At 37.5% G+C, this 23,149-nt stretch overlaps 1 protein-coding gene and 1 non-coding gene across 2 annotated transcripts in view; both read right to left on the bottom strand.

The window, feature by feature from the left end:
• The window catches only part of PSD3 (pleckstrin and Sec7 domain containing 3), a 538,748-nt gene that overhangs the window by 127,104 nt on the left and 388,495 nt on the right, over positions 1–23,149 (bottom strand). The window contains 1 exon segment of the mRNA XM_043989192.1: positions 5,669–5,712. Within this exon segment, the coding sequence (XP_043845127.1) occupies positions 5,669–5,712 (44 nt within the window).
• Positions 12,148–12,271, bottom strand: LOC122745141. Its single transcript, XR_006355425.1, has one exon. It is a non-coding gene; the product is annotated as a U6atac minor spliceosomal RNA (small nuclear RNA).

Genomic DNA, 23,149 nt, shown 5'->3' with positions numbered 1-23,149 from the left:
GCAACTTACAATGATTATCTCACTTGATCCTCACAACCACCCTGGGAGATAGGTGCTACTGTTAAACCCCATTTTACAGATGAGAAAGCTGAAGCAAACTGAGGTGAAGTGATCTTCCCAGGGTCATACAGCTAGTAAGCATCTGATGCCAAATTTGGGTCTCCCTGACTCCTAGGCTGGTACTCTATCCACTTTGCCACTTAGGTGCCTCATGTGTGCATACATGTTGTCTTCCCCTAGGGAACATAAGCTCTTCAAGGGCAGAGCCTGTTTCCCTTTTTGTTGCATACTTCTTGTGCCTAAGACAGAGCCTGCCATACCTAAAGAATAGGGAAAGAGACAGGATTTTATTTTTGCCTAAAGTGATGAAAGGTTAAGTAATGTACTTAAGATCTCACCACTATATTTTTGGTCATTGGCCAGACCTGGACCAACATATTCCTGAGTTCAAGGCCTGTTGTTCACCAGTTATATCTTCTTCTCAGGAAGGGCACATACTTTCCTTTTTTTTTGGCGGGGCAATTAGGGTTAAGTGACTTTCCCAGGGTCATACAGCTACTAAGTGTTACGTGTCTGAGGTCAAATTTGAACTCAGGTCCTCCTGAATCCAGGGTCAGTGCTCTATCCACCTACCTGCCCCCTCAGGGCACATTCTAGGCACTTAAATGCTTGTTGACTGATTCTGTCCCTTTTTTTCTTTATCACTACCATAGCCACGGGTAAAATATTTCATAATCTCCACTGAGAAGAGAGATGTTTGAGAGATAATGGATAATCTTTTGCTCTCTTACCAGCAAAACTCTAAAGACTACACTGTTTTCCTTAAAGGAAGCTATTAATACATTCGTTCAAAGGAAGGAATGATAGAGAAGCCAGCTGCCATATAGGTAAACCTTATCTAAGGTATTATTTGGTTCAATGAAAACAAGATGTCAAATGGGGAAATGCCATAAATGGGAAATTAGCCAAACAATATTAAAGTATGACTTCGTGTTTGGGCTCAGTTATAGGATATTAAAAATGTCACAGAGAAACAACATTATACAGAACAACTAATATGTGGTATGCTTGTAGTGCCACCCATTGCAAAGAACTGTTATATGCCTTGGGGCTATTGAAAACACATTATCCAGTAGACTAAAGTTTCCTTTGCAACATCATCCCACTCGATATCCTAGAACAATCTAATATGTGATGGCTGATAGAAAACAATTCAATTTTAGAAGCAAGAGATAAGAAAGGTTCCAAACAGCTTTTACTGCAAAATGAATTATAGGGCAATGTGTAAGAGAAGAGTTCATCCTTTCAGTGTAGGGTTGAGAAAAGATTTATTCAGACAAATCAATGAGAACAATCTGCTTCTTGATAGGATCATTGGCAAGCCCAGCTCTACAACTAAAGAAGAAATAGGTAGTTACCCTGAATGAAAAGGATCAACATTGATAGAACAGGGACTCCCAGCTCTTCTGGAGAGACAATATCCCCCTTTGATTTAACAGATTGTAGTGTGGACAAAGAGGCCGAGGTTCTTATCACAGACCTTCCATGTATCCTTGGGCAAGGCACTTAACCTTTCCAAGTCTTGGTTTCTTTATCTGTAAAGTGAGGATACTGTTAATAGATGATCTATAATTACTTTGTATTTATTTGTCTTCCCCAAGAGAATATAAGCTCCTACAAGGGAGGAACTATTTTATATTTGCTTTGTTTGTTTTTTTTTAACTTCCATTCACCTAATACACTACTTGGCACAGAACTGGCATTTAATAAATGTATGTTGATTTACTGACAAAGATCCCTTCTAGCTTTAAAAAAAGTCTGTTTTGCTTTGTAATTTCATGATACTACCTTTTTATTTTAAATGAGTTAAATTCTATTTTTATTACTTTTTGGGATCTCGTGCTATCTCCTGAGTTAGATGGAAGTACTTGACTAACTTGTGAAATGGTGACGTGTATATAATGATGAATGACCCATACAAGTCCCAAGTGAGGAAGGTGAGAGAAAGTCTATCATTTCATACCATAGGTACAGAAGGATCTCTTAGATGCATCCTTCAAAATTCAATGGCCTAAAGAAACTGCCATACATAAAGGCAGTAGGGGAAGGATCAGAATCCAGGGATCTAAATCTCAGTCCCTATACTGATACACTGTGATGTAAGCAAATCTAGCCTCTGTACCGTTCTTAATTGAGAAGATGAAGTGGGGCAGCTAGGTGGCGCAGTGGATAAAGCACTGGCCCTGGATTCAGGAAGACCTGAGTTCAAATCTGACCTTAGGCACTTGTCACTTACTAGCTCTGTGACCCTGGGCAAGTCACTTAACGCTCATTGCCCCACCAAAAAAAGAAGAAGAAGAAGAAAAAGAAGAAGAAGAAAGAAGAAGAAATAATCAGATCTCACTGGGAAACTAAAATGGCAACTGGGATATTTAGGTGATTATTTCCAGCACTTAGCACAGTACCTGGCACATACTAGGCATTTAATTAATACTTCATGACTATTATTGACTGATTTTCATGGAATATCATTAGAAGTATGTTAAAAAACATTCTCATATAAACATTATACTTATACTTTAATAAGAAAGTCAATACTTTACACTATAGAAAATCCATAACACTATTGAAAATAATTAATTTTGCTGTCTAACTTACCTAAGTTACAAGGCCTGTCTTTGTTAATTCTTAAATTCAATTCAGTAACCCATCGTAGCTATTTAGCCATTTGCCTCACCATTGTCTCACCTGTCCCCTCCTGGAAGGGTACTCACCCAATTAGACCTTCAAAAACTTATCCCAGCCCCACCCCCAATCCCAGGGGGAGTTAATAGACTTAACTTGGAACTCCTGCATTGGAGTTAGTATAAAGCTGAGCCATACTGACTAGTGAGTGTTAATGGGGAAAAAGCTGGCTCTGTGATAAAGGTTCTAGGTTCAATTTCTACATCTGATACTACTGGGCATCAGTAGTGTGTTGTTATCCTTGGCAAATAAGTTTTCTTTCTCGGTTTTCTCATCTGTAAAACAGGAGACCTGGACTAGATGACCTCTGAGGTTCCCTGTGGCTCTAGATTTATGACCTCTAGCTGGTCACAGACTAAATTATGACTTATACTCTATGCATTCATCTTGTCATCTGCATTGCTACCATGTGGGAATACCTGCCCTTGGGTTTTCAACTCTCACTCTGGACACAGTAATTAAATCAGTACTACCATTGCTCCTGTATAGTGAATATCAACCCACTTCCTGAATCAAATGGATCAACTCAATATCCTTGTGACTCCCTACACAAAAACTTCCTTTTCTAGTCACCAGTTCTTTATATCTGTTTGTTGTTGAGTCATTTTTCAGTTGTGTCTGACTCTTCGTGACTTCGTTTGGGGTTTCCTTGGCAAAGATCCTGGAGTGGTTTGCCATTTCCTTCTCCATCTCATTTTATAGATGAGGAAACTGAGGCAAGACAGGGTTAAGTGACTTGCTCAGGGTCACACAGTTAATATTGTCTAAGGCCAAATTTGAACTTAGGAAGAGGAATCTTCCTGACTCCAGGATTAGCACTTTATCTGCTACTCACCTACCTGCTCCCTATATCTGTTATCTCTCATTATAACTTCCTTAAAGGCAGGCACAAGCACTACTTTTTTATTTATTAAGGATATTTGAATGAACGATCACTGTTCATTTCAGTGGAGCCTATATGAGTCACTGGTTTGTAGACCATCTAATATTGAACCATGAGCCAGGGATGACAATAATGAGTGTGTGCTAAGTTCTCTCACTGATTTAGGGTCTGTATAGAAAAATTCAGACATGATCTCTCACTGAGAACAGCTTTTCTCTAAAGCTTTACAATACTAGAGTATTAAAGAGCATTTGCAGTGATTCCTTTCAAAAAGTAGAGTGGAATTCTGATGTAGGTAGGTAACTGTACCTGATGTACCATGATTCCCATAATGTCTTATTAAGGAAAACAGTAAAACCTACATCACTGATATATTTACTCAGAGAACTTCAAATATGCATATATTATTACATAACTCAAGAACTTTTATTTAAAGGATTTCCACTGAACACGAAATTTCTTTGAAATTTCAGGTGGTCTGTGAGTATCACAGTAACTATAGATATGTTACATAGACACACATATGTATATATGTCTATGTAACATTAATATATACATATATATAAAACGGGAAAGCTGATATTCCTTGTTTAAAAGATCTCATAAATTGAAATATGTTTTTAAAACTAGAAATTCACTGAATGTTAATATCTGAAAGGAACCTTAGAGAACATTATTTCTCTTATCTTATAAATTAAAAAAAGTTGATTCATGTCTTCAACCCAAGTGCCATGAATATATTAATTTCTCAAAAGTAAATATTTTTTGCTGATGTAGATAAATTTATACGGGAATAAATAGATTTATACTGAGTTGTAAAGATAAGTAGAAAGAAAAGTTATATTGTATCAATACAAAGAGCCAAGCTTGTGTATAATAGTGAAAATTTCTAGGGGAGGCATTCATTGAATAAAGCACCTGTCATTGACTCTTATATAAATCTTAAACTCACTTATAAGAATTCCTGTCAAGAGGACCTTCTCTTTGAAAAAGCAAGTGGTCAGTGTATCTATATAGGCACACAAACCATTACATATGTAGCTTATTTTAATTTATCCATATCAAAATGGCAGATAATTTTTTAAATCATGATTAAAACATTTCCATTGGGAACTATTATACACGTTGACCACCAACATGTTTACTTCCATGATGATGCTAAAAATGTCTTCATTTGTAAAATGAGGTTGGTAGACAAGATGGCCATACAGGACTATTATAGCTCTAGAACTCTGATCCTATGTCCTTGGGGCACCCCTTTCTGAATGAAAAGTGGAAAGCTCCTCTCAGAAATCTTACTTACAGAGAATGCTCAGACCAACTATCTCTTCATTTTCTATCCCAATACACTCCTCAGGATTTCTTCATCATGCCAGGTGCCCACTCCCTTTTTAGCTTCCTTCTGTATGTTGTGTTACAATGTAAGTTCGTTGAGGGCAGTGACTATCTTTTGTGTATTTATATTCCTTGCCCTTAGTACATTGCCTGGCACATAGTAGGCACCTAACAGAGATTTATTGATTGACTATGTTCCTATGATGTTTTGTTTTATTTTCATTCAGCCCTGTGTTTTCATCAAGTGTCAAGAACTCCCAGAGTTGAAACTCAATTTGCCCTTGGTCAAACAGCTCCAACATGTCAAAGGCAGGACCTGAAGCCATGTCTTCTCAACTTCAAGGTTTTTCCTCTATCCATTAAACCATGGATTTATCTTCAGATAAATTTATCTTCAGATAAATCCACTGAAGCATCACAATGCTTTCTTTTGTTCATATTAAAATTAAAATTGATTATTAAAATTAAATTAAAATTGATATTAAAGTGAATATTCAAAGACTCTACCAGTAACATGCTTCATGGTCAAATGAACATCGCTCAGTATTAAAAGTGGTTCCCAAAGGAGATCATCCTCTCTTTCAGGAAAAATTCTACCCTGACAAGATGTATTTACCACTCATTGGGAGCTCCTCTAACATACAGAGTTAATTAATACTGAAAGAATGCTTTGTTTATTTAAAGCATACCACATAATATACTTACACTGCCCATTCCAGTTTCTCATTCTTGATTGAATTGTAGAGAGCCTGAAAAGAGAAGAAACAAAAGAGGATTATTATTCTTATTTTATTGCCTTTAGAATTCAGTAAACAAGCCTAACAAGGCAGGAATGAGAAAGCACACAACCGCCTACAGGGACCAGACTCTCATCACAGGATTAGGCCCAATTCAACAGGAGCCTATGGCTACCACTTATCAAGGGCTTTTCTGTGATGTCAGTGGCAATTGTATGAGTGGGGAAGCAGGTACAAAGGTGAAGAGAATTATGTATAATATGTACAGAACAATATAAAATTTGGAAAAAATCTTTCCCTGGGGTCAAAAAACCACAACTTTTTAATAAGTTAAACGTAACGTATAATACTTCTTCCCCCACTAACAACAACAAAAGGACCTGAATTCATTAAAAGTACACTCTACAATATCGTTTGATGAAGAATTGTGAAGGACTTAACTACTCTCAACAATACAATGATCCAAGACAATCCCAAAGGACTATTGATGAAACATATTATCTACCACCAAAGAAAGGACTGATATTGAAGGAACACAGACTGAAGCAGGGTATTTTTCACTTTCTCTAATTTTTTTCTTTTATTCAAATTTTCTTGTACAAAATGACTAATATGATAATGTTTTGCTTAATCATACATGTATAGCCTATACCTGATTGCTTATCACCTCAGGGAAGGGAGAGGGGAGGGAGGGAACCAGGGGTAAAAACTGGAACCCAAAACTATAAACAAAAATGTTTATTACTTTAAAAAAAAAAGGTAGGCTGTATTTTCTTATTTTCTGCCTGAATAAAAAGGCAGCTTATTGATAATTCTTATAATGGTATCTGTATATTTTAACTGTAACAAACTCATAAATTAAAATTAGAAGGAAGCTCAGAGGTGATCTTGGTCAATCCTTTCATTTTCTTCCCAGTAGAGTAAAAATAAGGCCTAAGAGGTTAAATAATTTGTCCAAATTCTCACAGATAGTATCTGAAAGAGGCCACAACTTTGACCTTCTTTCACTTACTATGTCCACTTTTGAAGATGAGCATAAACATTCTTAACATAACTAATGAGATGAAGAGAGATGGAAAGAACATATCAAAACAAAGAATGGAGGTGGCAGCTAGGTGGTACAGTGGATAAAGCACCAGCCCTGGATTTAGGAGGGACTGAGTTCAAATTCGACCTCAGACACTTGACATGTACTAGCTGTGTGACCCTGGGCAAGTCACTTAACCCTCGTTGCCCTGCCCCCCCAAGCCCCCCCCCAAAAAAAACAAAGAATAGAAATCAGTAGCAGTCTCTTTTGTAGGGGTGAAATCTCTGAAAAGTTAACAATGAAGAATAATCTTTAATAACCTGACTCCACACTGGATACAATTTTATTTGGAATTAGACATAAGGCCAAAGTAGTAGTTAGGGTCTATAGAGCCTCATTCACAGGAATGGTAAGTACTTGGTGGAGCAAAGCAGCTCAGAATAAAATGTGACAATATTCCATAATTCCACAGTCTTGAATCTATTCCAAGGCAAGGCCTATTAATCTTCTTAGCATGGAACAGTAGTAATGTTTTGGAATTTTAAAAATTGAAAGTAGAAAGATCTGTTCAAAAAAAGGGATGATGGAGGAAGGATGTCAGGAAGATGTCATGATTTATATCCTACCTTCCCAAGGAAGATGTGTCTACTCTCTATCTCTTATGGATTTTAAATTAAAATTTTAAACTCACTCTTGTGGGCTCTTGTAATACTAGCATCATATAAGGCTGGGTGTTCCTACAATTCTGAATTAGCAGTTTGTCTCATTTAGCAAATATGTTTCTTTTATGAAAGATGATGCCTTTATAAATGTTTACATTCAAGATAATGATAAAATAGGGATATTACTAATTTTAATAATTCATTAGATTTTTCCATGAATGCTGGAAGCACTATTCAGAGAAATGTTAAATAGTAATGATTTTTTTTTTTTTTTTGCAGCGCAATGAGGGTTAAGGCACAGAGTCACACAGCTAGCAAGTATCAAGTGTCTGAGACCAGATTTGAACTCAGGTCCTCCTGAATCCAGGACTGGTGCTTTACCACTGCGCTACCTAGCTGCCCACAATGATTTAAAAAATAATAATAATAGCTAGCTTTTACATAGTGCTTTAAGGTTTGCAAAGTGCTTTACAAATATTATCTCAATTGACGTCATATCTCTGGGAGGTAGGTGCTACTATTATCCTCATTTTACAAACCAAACCAAAGAGGCTAAGTGATTTGCCAGTCACACAGCTAGTAAATGTCTGAGGCAGGATTTGCACTCATGTTTTGCTGGCTCCATGTCCAATTCTATCCACTGCAAAACCTAGGGAAAGGTGAATAGAGTCAGTAGAAGACATTAAAATAGAAGTGAGGCAAACAAGAAAAAGGAAGGCTAGTAATGAATAAATGAAAGTAAATGTAGCTGAAAGCCACAAAGTCACTCTAAAACTTGGTAAATATTTATAAAGCATCTGTTAAGTTTGAGGCATTGTCCTGGCTAAGTTACTTCCCATAAAACATTTACAATAGAAGGGGAGGTAGGATGTATGTATGCATATATAAGTGGGACATGAGGTGAAGTTTGAAAAGGTGGAAATAACCTGATGGAGTGCTTTAAAAAATTTGAGGAGGGTAAGATCACTTTCAATTTGGATGAACTGGCATTTGAAGAAAATCTTGAAGCAGATTTTTGGAGAGAGAATATTTTAACTATGGGATATGGCTGACATATACAAGAGATAACTAATATTCCTCTTTGCCTGAAATCTAGCTTGTATGATGGGAGGGAGGAGACAGCAGAGCAGCCGTGGAGCCTTAAAGACTTGGGTTTGAGGGAATGTAACAGTCATATGACACAACCTCTCAATGTTCTAGTCAACTCTAAGACTCCTGAGTTGTAGATAAGGTCTCAGCCTGTATTAGTAGAAAGGATTTCCTTACCCCAGAGTTTCCTTTAACAATAAAAACACAGGCATCATCTATCCCCATCTAAATGAGGGGGAATACCATGAAATTATTCCATTTGACTGTAAATTCCTTGAGAGCAGAGACTATTTTTGTTTTTTTTTGTATTCTTAGTACTTAATTCAGTACCTGACACATAGAAAACACTTAATAAATGCTAGTTGAATTGATGAAATAAGGTTGTAAGACAATGTTCAGTCTTAAATGTGAAATATAGAAGTTTGTACTTTATCCATAAAGCAGTAAAAATAATTGACAGTTTTAAAGCAGGAGGGTAATCGGGTCAGACTAGTACATTAGAAAGATAAATTTGGTCAATATGTTAAGGGTAGATAAGAGAAGGAAGTGAATGAGGCTAGTTACAAGGCTATTAACAGTAATGCAGGTGAGAGGTGATGAGGGCCTGAACTGAAACAGCTGTAGGTCTAGTGGAGAAGAAGAGGAAATGTAACAGCATCCTATAAGAAGGAAGAAATAGGATGTGATAATTAACCATATCAGGAGTGAGGAAAGAATCAAATCTAGTTCTAAGCTTTCAAGCATGGATACTGGAAAAACGCATCAAAGGATACTTGGTCGTAGGAATATGTGTCCTGCCTCCAATAGTGAGATTCTCCCTTCCCACTCACAGGGAGCCATCCCTTACAAGTAAATAAATAAAGGCTAAAAAAAGGCAAAACCAACAACACAGGAAAAAAGGAAGTTATTACATGACCTTCCACTCAACTGACTATCCTGTCACCTCCTCCATTTGCAAAGGATCAAGAAGAAGTATCTTTTCATATCTCTACTTTGTCGCTAACCTAGTTCTTTATAAACGTGATTTTCATTTTCATTTGCCTTGTCGTTGGTCTTCCCTTTAAATTGTTATAGTTATTGTATATACTATTTTCCTAGCTCTGCTTCCTTCATTCTATATCAGTTTGTGTCTTTTCATGCTCCTCTGTATTCACCACATTTATAATTTCTTACAGCACTAGTATTTCACTGTATCCACGGGTAACAATTTGTTTACCTGTTCTCCAATCAATAGTCATCTATGGTGTTTGCAATTCTTCGATAATACAAAAAGTGCTGCTATAAATATTTTGGTGACTACAGAGAAATGCTTTTGGTTAATGACCTTCCATAGAGTACACTACTAGCAATGGAATCTGAAAAGTGAACATCTATGTATCCTTTCTAGTGCCTTTTTTTTTTTTGCACAATTCCAACTTCTCCAGAATTGTTGCACCAATTCACAGAGCCACCAATAATACATTAGCATGCCTGTCTTTCAACAATCCCTCCAACACTAACTGTTCCTGTCTTTCACCATCTTTTCCAATTTACTGAGGGTGAGGTGAAACCTCAGAGTTGTTTTGATTTCTCTTTCTTTCATTTTTAATTATTTGGAACATCCTTTGATATGGCTATTAATACAGTGGGCAGTTCCTCTTTTGAGAACTGTTCATAGCTTAAAACTTCACTGAGACGTTTAGGAAATCTTCTGTGTATATATATGTGTGTGTGTATATGTTTGCATGAACATATACACATATATATTCATTAAGCATTTAAATTTTTATATATGCTAAGCATTTGATATAAATGTATAAATGTACTTTTTTTTTTTGGTGAGGCAATTGGGGTTAAGTGACTTGTCCAGGGTCACACAGCTAGTAAGTGTTAAGTGTCTGAGGTCGGATTTGAACTCAGGTACTCCTGAATACAGGGCCGATGCTCTATCCACTGTGCCACCTAGCTGCCCCATAAATGTACATTTAAACATTTTCCCCAATAGACTGCTTCCCTGGTGGTGGATCAGTTAATTTTGTTTGGGCAAGACCTTTTCAATTTCATGTAACCCAAATTATCTATTTTATCTTTGGTAGTTGCATCTATTCTCAGTTTGGTTAAGAATTCATTCCCTATCCATAACTGTGAAATGATATATGATATACTTCTATTCTAATTTTGTTTCAGTGGGATCTTTTAATATTCAGGTCACATATCCATTTTGAATTTATTGTGGAAAATGGTATGAGTAAGCTGTTGTGCAAAGTGCTCTGAAGAACTCCAAGCTTCTCTTTTAAACAAAGGTTTATCTTTTGATAGGAAAGATACAATAGGCAAAAGACCTGTTAAAAACAAAGTAATCTGAGGAGGGAGAAAGAATTAACAAAAAGCATAAGACAAAGAAGGAAGGAGAAGGGTTAGGGAAGGGGAGTTTGTTAACAGTTGTAGTGGGGGAAGGAGACAAAGAATACAGTGGAAGGGGGGCAGAGAGAACAAGATCAAGGTGGCATAAAGATAAGGTGGCTAGACATAATGAAAGAATTAACAGGGGCAAGAGATTTTTACCCAGGGAAGTAGTGGGCTCTGAGTGACAGGCATTAGAAGATTAGGAGGTTGAAATGTTAACCATAAATTAGGAAGTTAGGGTAGCAAGCAGACAGAAGTGTGGAGAATATCTTAATTTCCAGGTTCTAATTACAATTCTGTTACATAATGAAGCTTTCGCAGATCCCAGGTGGCATGCACTGATTTGATAAATACAAAAGTACACTGCCTGAGTCCCAGCTCTGCCAAATCACTGCTGAGGTCAACTGTTGCTCCTACTTGACTTACTGTCTCAAGGGATGTGGTGAATGCTATTGTAGGAATAGCAGAAGGCAACTAGATATTGTGTAATCTTCCCCCTAAGTCACTGCATGTTCCCCTGAAGTCTGCATTACAGGAATGAGGGTTTACTGATAGCTTAAAGGATAAGGTTTCAACTTGTATCTAAACATTATCCAACTTCAAGGCTTAAAGAGGCTAACTTGGTAGCTGGGTGATGCAATGGCTAGAACTGGAGCACCAGGAAGACCTGAATTCAAATTCAGCCTCAGATACTTACTGTGAGACCAAGGCACAGGCCTGTTTGTCTGTTTCCTCATCTGCAAATTGGGGATAATAGTAGCAGCTACTTTCCAGGGTTCTTGTGAGGATCAAATGAAATAGTAATTGTAAAGTGCTTAGCACTGTGCCTGGCACATAGTAAGTACTATATAAAACATCAGCTACTTAAAATTTCTTAACTGCTAGATAACCACAGCATCTTCTGCTCTTGCTGTGGTTGCTTGGTGCTTATTAGACAGAAAGGAGATTCAGTTTCCTAAAGTTGGAAAGGCAATATATTTTGATGTTGCTAAGACAGACTCTGAAGATGCTATGTGGATTAATATCCATTCAATTATGGAATGTTTCTCTTAAATTTGAGGGAAAGAGACTGGACCCTGCGATTTCAATGGTGTAGGGAACTCTCAGGTGGTGAAACTCCCTCTCCCAGGGCAGTTTGGTACATTCCTAGCAGCTTAATGTCTTAAGAGAATAGCCTAGAGCTTCGAGAGGTTAAGTCACTTGCCCAGGGTTACAGACATCATTTTTCAGAGGAGGGACTTGAACCCAGGTCTTTATCTAATCAGTACACCATCTGGCCTCTCCTGTTCCTTTTAGATGCCACAGAGTAGGTGGCAATGCCTTAACGGTATATGTGTTGTAAAGGCCACTAGGACCTCTTCCATTCTTATCAAGGGGAGTGCTAACCTTCTTTCCTTTCATACAACACTCCTGTTCCTTTTAAAAAGGTACTTTAATGTAGATCCATGCACACAGACATAGAGAGCTTAAAGAATTAAACACATCTTTGGTCTCTGAAGGTCAATATTACTACACTTAAAATGTTGTTTTATTATATACATCGTTACCAGATTCAAGCAAACATATTACATTAGGGAAATGTTTTTGTTTTTTTTTTTACTATCTCAATGAAAAGTGAGCCTCATGAATCATTCAAACCTTGTTTATTACTTGAAGAGCAAACTGTTGTCAGGACAATAGGAATTGACTAAGAATCTAACAGATATCATTTAATATAAAGCTTCTGAAAATAAATGTGAAAATGGAAATGAGTGCAGCTAAACTTGCATATAGATCAGAGGATATACCCATTTCACTTTAAATTAGCTCAGCATAAAATTAGTAATTCTAAAGATTCACCGGCTCTCTATCTCTTGTTTATTCATAAATTGTTCATCTATCCAGAATTCTGATAAAAAAAATTAAAAATAAAGATTCACCTGCATTACACATAAAGGACTGGAGTATATTCTCCATTTCCATAAGGAATTTGTGTTAATAAATATAATAATGACAATGTGTCAATTTTATAGCTTCTAGAGTCTATCTTCAGCAATAACATATAATTCCAATCCAACCCCACAAGCAAAGAAGACAGTTATAGAATTTGGCATTTAAATGGCATCTGACAAAACAGTAGGAAATATTTTGGCAACAACGCTCTTTAAGTATAGATCTAGGTAATGTTTTTCACTATAATGTTCTTGATATGTAATGACAAATGACTTAACCCATATGGTCTTCTTAGTAGTAATGAATGGTTGTGCTAAAACCAATCAACTTTCTCATCTGGCAGCCTTTGTGACCATTCCCTAAATGGGCAGCTGAGGGCAGAGGTGCAGTTTACAGCCAGGGAAAAAATGCCAAGAGTAGTAAGACCATGCAGGAACAGAATAATGGGTCAGTCCTTGGTCTTATAAATGCAATGCAATGTTGATTGAATGAATCTGGGGTGGATGTGAGAGGTTCCCCTAAGACTAATGTGCAGAAATTTTATGCTATTGCAAAAATAATAAAATTAAATGCAGTTGGAAGATCTGGTTTGTAATTTATTAGATGTTTGACCCTGGGCAAGTCATTCAGTATTCTCTACAAACTCAGTTTCCTCATTTGTAAATGAAAACATTAGACTATTAGAGGATTCCTAAGGTTAAACTAGGTGATACAATTAGAGTGTAGGGCAATATTTAATGACGGATTTATTTGAATCAGTGGGATTTGTGCTGGCTTAAGAGGATGAGTAAAGCATGAATAAGGAAAGAAGATGCAATTCAGAAGGATAAAAGCAGCATATACAAAAGAGAGGAAGAAGAAAAGTGAAATAATATTAAATAAAGAGGCAAGGAGGAGAATTATTTGGAGGGAGAAAAGCTATGGTGCTAATCTCTTGTCTCTGGACTCCCCCTTCCTCACCTCTTCCTTCTACCCCAAAGAAACGTCCACCCACTAAACCCATTTCCCTGATTGATGACTGCCTGAATGAACCAATATTTAAGGAGGGAGTGAAGCAATAATCCACTTTCATGTCTGACTCCCTTCCCGAAACCTTTTCACAAAAAAATCTTGCCCTTCTTACATACCTCCCCATCTCCTTCCAATTCCTTTCTGCTTCCCCTTTATGAGGTGTCTTCCATTAGAATGTAAACTCCATGAGGTCAGGGACTGTTTCACTTGCTTATATTAATATCCTCAGGACTTAGCACATAATAAGTGCTTAAATGTTCTATCCATCTGGTCCTCCCAATTTGTCAGTGCCTTCCCTTCCAAGGTCACCTTGTCTTTGATTTACACATGCCTTATACAAACCTGCACCTGCACAATACAGTCTCCCCCCTCAGAGTAGAAGCTCCTTGAGAAGAGGGGCTGGTTTGCTTTTGCCTTTATATTGCCAACACTTAGCACAGTGCCCAGCACCTACTAAGTGCTTAATAAATGCTGGTTGACTGATTGATTCCATTGACCAAGGATATTTTCAGATATTGTCTATAGGTCTATCATATTTTTCAACCAGCCTTATTTTTTCTTTCTCCTAACTAAAGATGTCATCACTTAAGACAACATTTAAGGACCTTCCCCTGGTGACACTCTGTTGACATGGAATAGAACATTATGATTTGGTGAAATTGGAAGTGTCACATTTGGGGGCAAGAGAATGCAAAGTGAATTGCCTGAACTACTAAGTAGCCTAGACTAATTTACAGTTCCGGCCTCTTTTGTGTCTCATTTTTGATTGCTTCACATCTAGATAATAAGATGCAATTTCAGACAAGATAGAGAACAGTGATCGTGTCTAGGACATCTAATGCCCCATTTCCATCCATCATCATGCTACTGTGTCTCCTCAATTTTCTGCCCCTCAGGAAGCATATTTTCTAAGAAATGTGTAGATGGATTTCAGTTTCAGTGATCATTAAAACTCAATGTATTTTCTGTCTGTCTGCTCCCTTCATTCTTCTGGAGGTGGAAGCAAAGCTCAGCACAGCCTCCCCCACTCTGTCTCCTAAAAATTAGAAAAAATGGAATACCAACCTCCTAGCCTAAGAAAGAAGAACTATAAGATACAACCAGCCTCTGGTGAGGGAGTCTGAGATACATACACAGAGAAAGGAAGTAGTTATTTAAGGATTAAACACCTACTATTTTATCAGCCTCTGATATATACTGGTTGTATTATTGTTGTTGGAATATCATCATTATTATATGTCATATAATAACATTATTATAGGACTTTGGGCAAGTCACTTAAATTCTTACTGTTGTATGCAAGTCCTAAGATTCTAAGTTATAGAGAAGGTGCCAACCCAAGATTTTCCCACATCAAGGCCAGTCACTAACCTTGTAGTTTCCTATTCAATCAGCATTGTGTTGAGTTTAAAAGGGGGAAAGATGAGTTCCTTAATGGGCTTAGGAGGTCAAATGTATTTTTATATTCATTTCTAGGTGGCTGGAAAAATTCACAACATTTTCAAGTAAAGATGATCTAGTTTGGAGTTTGAAGATATATTCAAAATCTAAGTCTGCTAGTTACTGTGTGACTTTGGGCAGCAATTCTTCTCTGGACCTCAGCTTTCTTCATCTAAAGCCTGGGTGGGATAACCTTTAAGAGCTCTTCCAGTTTTTAAATCTATGTCCTTTGATCCTACAATCAATCAAACAAGGAGCCTAGAACAGATAAGGCCCCTTTTAGCTCTAACTCCTAGGATTCTAGGAATTCTATACAAATATTTTCTAACCACAATCTAGGGGTATGCTGGTAAATGTTTAATCATTGACAATCTGGGAAGAAATGTATATACAACACAGTTTTAAGAACAAGTCTAGACAATCAATCAGTCAAACAATAAATCAAGCTCTGATTTATAGCATTTGCCAGTTTCTGAGGTGTAAATGCTCAAACTGAACATTTAACAATCCAGCATGGTAAAGAGCTGGCTCCAGCCCACTTCTGCTGAAAGCAGCCTTTTGGATAATTTTCCTCTTAAATTTATTTCATATCCAAAGCACACTAGTTCAATTCTAAGCAACTCAATCTGTATTTCACAAATTTCCTCACATTAAAAAAAATATGGAAGGGCATGGCCCAATATGTCAATACTTCCTGCATCCATAATTTCATTTAGTGCAGGTATTGCTTTAACTGACCCATAACACAACCCTTCAATGACCCCTAATATGTCTCTGAGAGCTCCTATGGGAATCCACATGAAGTTTTTCTAGCCTGGTAGAAGCTATCCGAGGTTATTATGGTTTTCTAGAATCCATAGTCACCTCCAAGCCAGATGAGGCATCAGAGTAGGACTTCAGGGGACACAAGGCTGGATAGGACTCTTTATTTCAACAAGCTACCTGTTCATTGGCTGAGAACATCAATGCTTAAAACACATTAGCTTAGAACACCAGGCCAGGCTCACAAATGTGATGCACTCAGTCAGTTTATCAAGTAAAGAATAGGTGGGGCAGCTAGGTGGCGCAGTGGATAGAGCACTGGCCCTGGAGTCAGGAGTACCTGAGTTCAAATCCGGCCTCAGACACTTAACACACACTTACTAGCTGTGTGACCCTGGGCACTTAAGTCACTTAACCCCAATTGCCTCACTAAAAAAAAAAAAAAAAAGAATAGGTGCTAGGCATTGTGCTAAGCCCTGGGGATACAAAAAGAGAGAGGGAAAAAAAAGATAGTTTCTGCCCTCCAGGAGCTCACAATCTAATGGAGAAAACACCAAGCAAACAAATATGTACAAATTTGCCATTCGCAGGATAAACAGGAAAAGGTTGAAAAGAAAGGCAGGCCCCAGAATTAAGAGGAGTTGGGAAAAGTTTTCTTTAGCAGATGGGATTTTAGTTGGGCCTTGAAGAAAGCTAGGGAGATCAGCAGGTGGAGATGAGGAGAGAGGGAGGATTCCAGGCCTGAGAGAAAGCCAGAGAAAACGTCTAGAATTAAGAGATGGAGGGGGTCTCATACATGGAACGGGAAGAATGCCAAAAGTAAAAGAAGACTGGAAAGCTTTAGGAAAGGGCTATGTTATGAAGGGCTTTGGGAACCATCTGAGTTTACTCAGTAGGGGGTGGGGGTGGGGGTGGGGTGACATGATTGGACCTGTGCTTTAGGAAAATTACTTTTAGTAGATGGAGGATGGTTTGAAGTGGGGAGAGACAAAAAGTCAGGCCCTTAATTAGAAAGAGGGTCTGTAAGAATAAGAAAAACCAATACTCATCCATCCTCTATACAGGAAAAAACAGCCAACAGCCCTAGAATGAGGGTTGTGACTTATTAACATCATTTGTTTTTTTTTTGTTTGTTTTTAAGTGAGGCAATTGGGGTTAAGTGACTTGCCCAGGGTCACACAGCTAGTGTTAAGTGTATGAGGCCAGATTTAAATTCAGGTACTCCTGACTCCAGGGCTGGTGCTCTATCCACTGCACCACTTAGCTGCCCCTTATTAACATCATTTGTACACATGCAGAGTTCCACCAAGTGGAGAGGACCTTTCCCTCTTTTTAGAGGATCCCAGCACTGTGCCATGATACAATAGAAATAGCATTCAAATAAAATCCAGAGAGGAAGAAGAAGAGAACCTTTGCCGACCTCGAATTCAGTAGGTTAATTCACTTCTCCCCCAGCTGCCTAAGCGCTCACACTATGGCTGGTGTACATTCTCCCTTGCTAAAAATTCTAGGGCTCTGCTAATCTATCTATGTATCTATGTATCTATGTATCTTTCTTTCTTTTGTGGGGCAATGGGGATTAAGTGACTTACCCAGAGTCACACAGCTAGTAAGTGTCAAGTGTCTGAGGTCTGATTTGAACTCGGGTTCTCCTGAATCTGACTTGTGCTTTAACCATTGCACCACCTAGCTGCCCCTAGCTCTGCTAATTTTCTTTCCCTTTCTTTTTCTTTTCTTTTTTTTTTTTTTTGGTGAGGCAATTAGGGTGAAGTGACTTGCCGAAGGTCACACAGCTAGTAAGTATCAAGTGTCTGAAGTCGAATTTGAACTCAGGTCCTACTGACTCCAGGGCCGGTGTTCTATCCACTGCGCCACCTAGCTGCCCCCCTGCTAATTTTCTAAAAGAAATAACTCAAGAGTGAGTCTGAAGGGATGTACTAATACAAGAATGAATGCATTTCCTTTTCTTGTCTTGATATGGATCCTACAGAACCAGTGGAATGAGCATATTTCTCCATCACTCTCTTAAACAAACAGAGGCTGCAGAGTAATGGGGATAATAAGAAGGCAAATATGACCATCTCCCTGTAGATTTAGTACATAGTTTTGGGGTCATGTTAAACAAAAATTTTAATGATATAAATTAAAAAAACTAGAACCATTTAATCTAATTTGAAGATGAACAATTTCCTCATTTGAAAAATGGAGATCAATCAAAAAAGATGAAGAATTTAGTATGTGCTAGGCATTGCACTAAGGGCTGAGAATATAAAAAAGGTTTAAAAAAATCCCTGCCCTCAAGGAGATGCAACAATACATAAATAACTAGATATATACAGAGATATAACAAGATATATACAGGGAATGTCTACCAGATGGGGAGGGGATCTGGGGAGATCAGAAAAGGAATCTTGAATAAAGAAGTTTGAAGCTGAGACTTCAAGAGAAAAAAAAAAAAGGTAGGAATGAGCAGAGTGAGAATTCTGGGCTTGGAGGAAGGCCAGGGCAAAGAGCATGAGTTCCTGGACTGTTCTTCGTATTCCTAGCACTTAGCATTTACAGGCACACATTAGGTACTTAATAAATGTTTACTGACTGACATTCGATGGAATGAGGTGACTTGTGAAAAGAACAGCACGTAAGCCAGTTGGTGTAGTTGGATTATAGGATGCTTGAAAGAAAAGTATAAGGAGGCTGGAAAGATGACTAAGAGACCAGGTTCTGAATATCTCTAAAGTATCAAAGCAAGGACTTTACAGTTATCTTGGAGGTAATAAGGATCCATAGGCATTTAGTGAGTAGGGAGGAGGGGGTTAGATGGGCAGACCTATTCTTGAAGAAAACCACTCTGGCAGCTGACTAGAGGACAGACTGGAGTGGGGAGATACCTGAGGCAAGACCACCAGTTTATCTGAGAGATGATGAGAGCCTAAACAAGAGTGGTGACCGAATGGAGAAGGGGACATTTAGGAGAAATTTTGTCCAAATAGAAAGGCCAAGATCTGGCAATAGATGGGATATGTAGGGAGGTTGTGGAGTCTAGTATTACTCAATGAGTTTACAGACCTGACTGAATGGAAGGATGGCAGTATACATAACAGTAACAGAGGAGCTCCAAATACGTGACAGTTTCAGGGGAAACTTGCCTATAGTATTTATCTTTCAGGGCTGTTGAGAGGCTCAATTGACATAATACAAATACAGGTGATGGTAAACTTGAAAACACCATATAAATGTTGTTTATTTCTCCAACAGAATATAGGCAGCATATTGCATATAGTAGGAATTTGAGGCTTACTGCATTACACTGGGTGGGATTGGATTGATTCAGTCTTAAAGATTTTCACACTGTAAACTACTCACTGGACAAAATCTATATACTTTGGTACCATTTGATTTTCTAAAGTAGGCAAAAAAAAGTTTTTAAAATGTATTTATTTTGGAAATACTTCATATGAATACAGGCAATTGGAGAGGTTTTAGATGATCAGTTTTGAATTAAACAATTACCACACAACTATCAAATTGGTATTGCCAAAGCACAGTTCTAACCTTGTTACTCACTTCCTCAAAAAGCTTCAGTGGCTCCCTCTTGCTTTGATGATAAAATATAAATTCTTTTGTCTTGCACTTTAAACCTGTCATTTATTTGACTGCATACTTTGCATTTTAACAAAACAGTTCCATTTGCTATGCCCCATACATGTCTTCCTATCTCTGTCTATATCTTTATACATGTTCTCCACCATTGCTGGAATGCTCTCTCTCTTCTTCCTTTTGAAATCTTCAGTTTCAGTTAAAGTTCAGCTCAAGAGCCAGCTACTCTAAGAGGATTTTCCTTTCTAAAAAATTATTTTTTATTGTGAGCTGCTCCTATCCAACTAGATAGCTGCACCTTCCCTTAAACATTACCTGCCACCCAATTGCCCAGAAAATATTTAAATTTACTTTATCTGTATACAACGTGTCTTCCCTTAGTGGAATGTATACTTCTTGAGACGAGGAACTGTTTCATTTTGTCTTTGTATCCCGAGCATCTAGTATAGCATCTGGCACTTAGTAGGTGCTTAATGATTTTTCCCCAAATTTAATTGAAATATTCTTTTAATGTAGTGATCCAAGCTTGATGATCTTCACTTGGGTCCACTTAACCCTTGCTGCTTTACAGCCATGCAGCTAGTCACAAAATAACCAGATATGAGAAAAACCTTTAAAATTCCTTTTCCTTTAGTTGTCTATTTTCCATTTAGTTTGATTGATGAATCCTGGGGAATATCTTTCAAGCAAACAAGCAAACATTAATAGTGTTATCTCCCAAGCCAATTGTTTTAATATATTAAATAGCTTCAATCCAAATTGTTTCCAAATAAAGATACACTCACTGAGCTTGATATGCTTCTGTTAGCAAAGTGTTTGAACTTGAATTAACAATTTTTTATTGTAAACATAGTCCCCCAAAACCAGGGTAAACACCAAACAAAATATAATCAAATCTAATAAGCATTTATTCAGCAAGAATATTAGGTATTATCATGGGAACTACAAAGAAGCCAATGCTTGCATGATGTTTCCTGCCCCCAAGGTGCTTACAAATATTTTTGTTTTAAACAATTAAAAGTTCTTAGGTGATGTATTTTTCAGTTTTTCATAATCCTTTTTTTTCATAAGAGAGGTAACATCTACAAAGAGGACTTCAATACTTGGTAATAGAACCTTTTATGATTTTTTTCAAGCTACTGAATTGCTCTAAAATTAATATGATTCCTCTCAAAACGGAAGAAAATGTAAAAATAAATGGGCAGATCACAAACTCTTTAAAGGCCAGGAATCTATGTTTCATGCATGCATGCCTTTCTGCAATTCCTAAAATGTTCAGTGCTTTGTACATGGCTGATGCTACAATAAACATGCTTATGATACACAATTTCCTTCTTCCTTCCCAACTTTTTAAAAACACATGACAATAGGTTAAATCTACCTTCTCTTCCTCTTCCCCTGCCTTTGAAAACATTCTAACCCCATTGCTTACATTATGTAGAATCAAGAGGTTGGCTTGCTACAACAACCTGAACAAGCGCCATCCAGTCTCCACTCTCAAAGCAGCCCTTTCCACTTTTGAGTATATTTACCCATTTGGACAGTTTTCTTCAATGGTACAGATCACAACTTTTCCATTTCTTCTCACCCTTTGCAATTGTGCCTCCTTGTCCTCCCATAAATCCTCCACAAAGGTTGCCAACTGAGCATGTTAGCTGTTGACTCCTTGTTCTTGTGCCATAACTAGTGCACTTCATTGGCTGGTTGATGATATCCCCTCATGTCCCATCTCCTATATAATTCTCCATTTGTAAAATATTTCAAACTACTCATTCCTACCACCAGCCTATGCATTCTTCTTTGGGTGAGCCACAAATTAAAATTTTTTAGACTGTCAGAGTCAATAACTCACTGCCATATAGCTTCAACAAAAGAATAAGTTAAAATGATGGGACTTTGCCGCAGAAAGAAGCTAGAAGTCCTTAAAAGAACAGCAGTCCCTTTATGGCAATCCAACTTACTTCTCTCTTCCTATTCAATTCTGGACCAAGGTAAGTAACTGTCCATGCAATAGTGTCAGTACAAGATATATGTACTGATGGACTGCATCTATTCAACTTGCAGATCACTGTTTAGACAACACGGATTCTCTTTGCACTTAGTTTTTCCTGTGAATATAGACTGAATTCCTGAGTGATTATTCAACTCACTTAGAAGGATTTGCAATATAGGAATTGATGCAATTAGTAAAATGTCATTCACAAACAAGTACATCTGGAAGACCTCCTCATCAATCTATATTGAGAATCTTTGTTCCATTTGGACCCTGTACTGAACATCCTCAATAATGGCAAAAAACAAAAAACAAAAACAACCCATTGTCAGTAAGAATGTCTCCAAGTTTTATGACCTGAATGATCAAAAGATCAAACAAGACTATCTGTGTTATATCTTTAAAGGAATTTTGTATGATTACTATATATGCATAAGGCACACTTTGTTGGAGGAGAACCTCTAAGACCGCAGCATTTTGCTCTAATGAATCAAATCTTTTATAGTGAAACAAAAAGGATTGTGGGACCTTTATCCTCTGAACCTTTTGATCAATTGTGTAATTATGAAGATGTGATCAACTGTAGAATTTCCTCACCTGAAAGCTTGCTTGTTGCCTTCTCCTACCTTCATCAAGAATTCATTAGATATGTGTTTCTATTACTTTCACAGACTTTGTAGTAATAAAAAAATGAGTAGGTGGTATAGTAGATAGAGGGCTGGACCTGGGAGTCAAAAAGACCCAAGTTTGAATGTGTGACATCCTGGTCACTTAACCTCATTTCCTCATATGTGAAAGGGGGAGTTGATAATAATAGCACTTATGAGGTTTTGAGAATCAAATGAGTTAACATATGTAAAGAGTTTTAAAATATTAAATATCTCTATACATGTTAGCAACTATTGTCATTATTGTTATTATTCATATAATTCATCATCAGATCACTTATTTAGAGCTGAAAAGGACTCAAAACCAAGGTCATGATTTTTTTCCAACCATTGGTGTCTTTCCCTCTTTTAGAGATCTTTTTTGGGGGGGGGATGGGTCAGGGCAATGAGGGTTAAGTGACTTGCCCAGGGTCACACAGCTAGTAAGTGTCAAGTGTCTGAGGCCATATTTGAACTCAGGTACTCCTGAATCCAGGGCCGATGCTTTATCCACTGTGCCACCTAGCTGACCCCAAGAACTATATATTTTTAAACTAAGCAAAAGTCTATAGGTTTTACTGAATGGCCAAAAGGTCTGTGTTTGTCTTACCCCGCCCCCCATCCTTTCTCTTACCCTGTCTCTTCTTGTCTGTCTCTCTCTCCTTTCTCCTCCTTGCCTCTTCCTCATCCTCCTTACTCTATCTCTTTCTGTCTTTCTGTCTCTCTCTCTCTCCCTCTCTTGCGCACACACATGTTAAGAACCCTTTTGATTAAGAGATGATTAGTAACTCTAGAGATCGTAGTTTTACTTGAGTTAGTAGAATTAAGTTGCATTCAGTAGAATTCATTTAAGATTTCAATCAGCTGAACTACTGCCAAGTGCTCAGAAGCCTCTTCTTTTTCT

The sequence above is a fragment of the Dromiciops gliroides genome, chromosome 2 (assembly GCF_019393635.1).
Source record: "Dromiciops gliroides isolate mDroGli1 chromosome 2, mDroGli1.pri, whole genome shotgun sequence".
Lineage (NCBI taxonomy): Eukaryota > Metazoa > Chordata > Mammalia > Microbiotheria > Microbiotheriidae > Dromiciops > Dromiciops gliroides.
The sequence above is the reverse complement of the archived record's forward strand: the minus strand, read 5'-3'. Positions and strand labels throughout refer to the sequence as shown.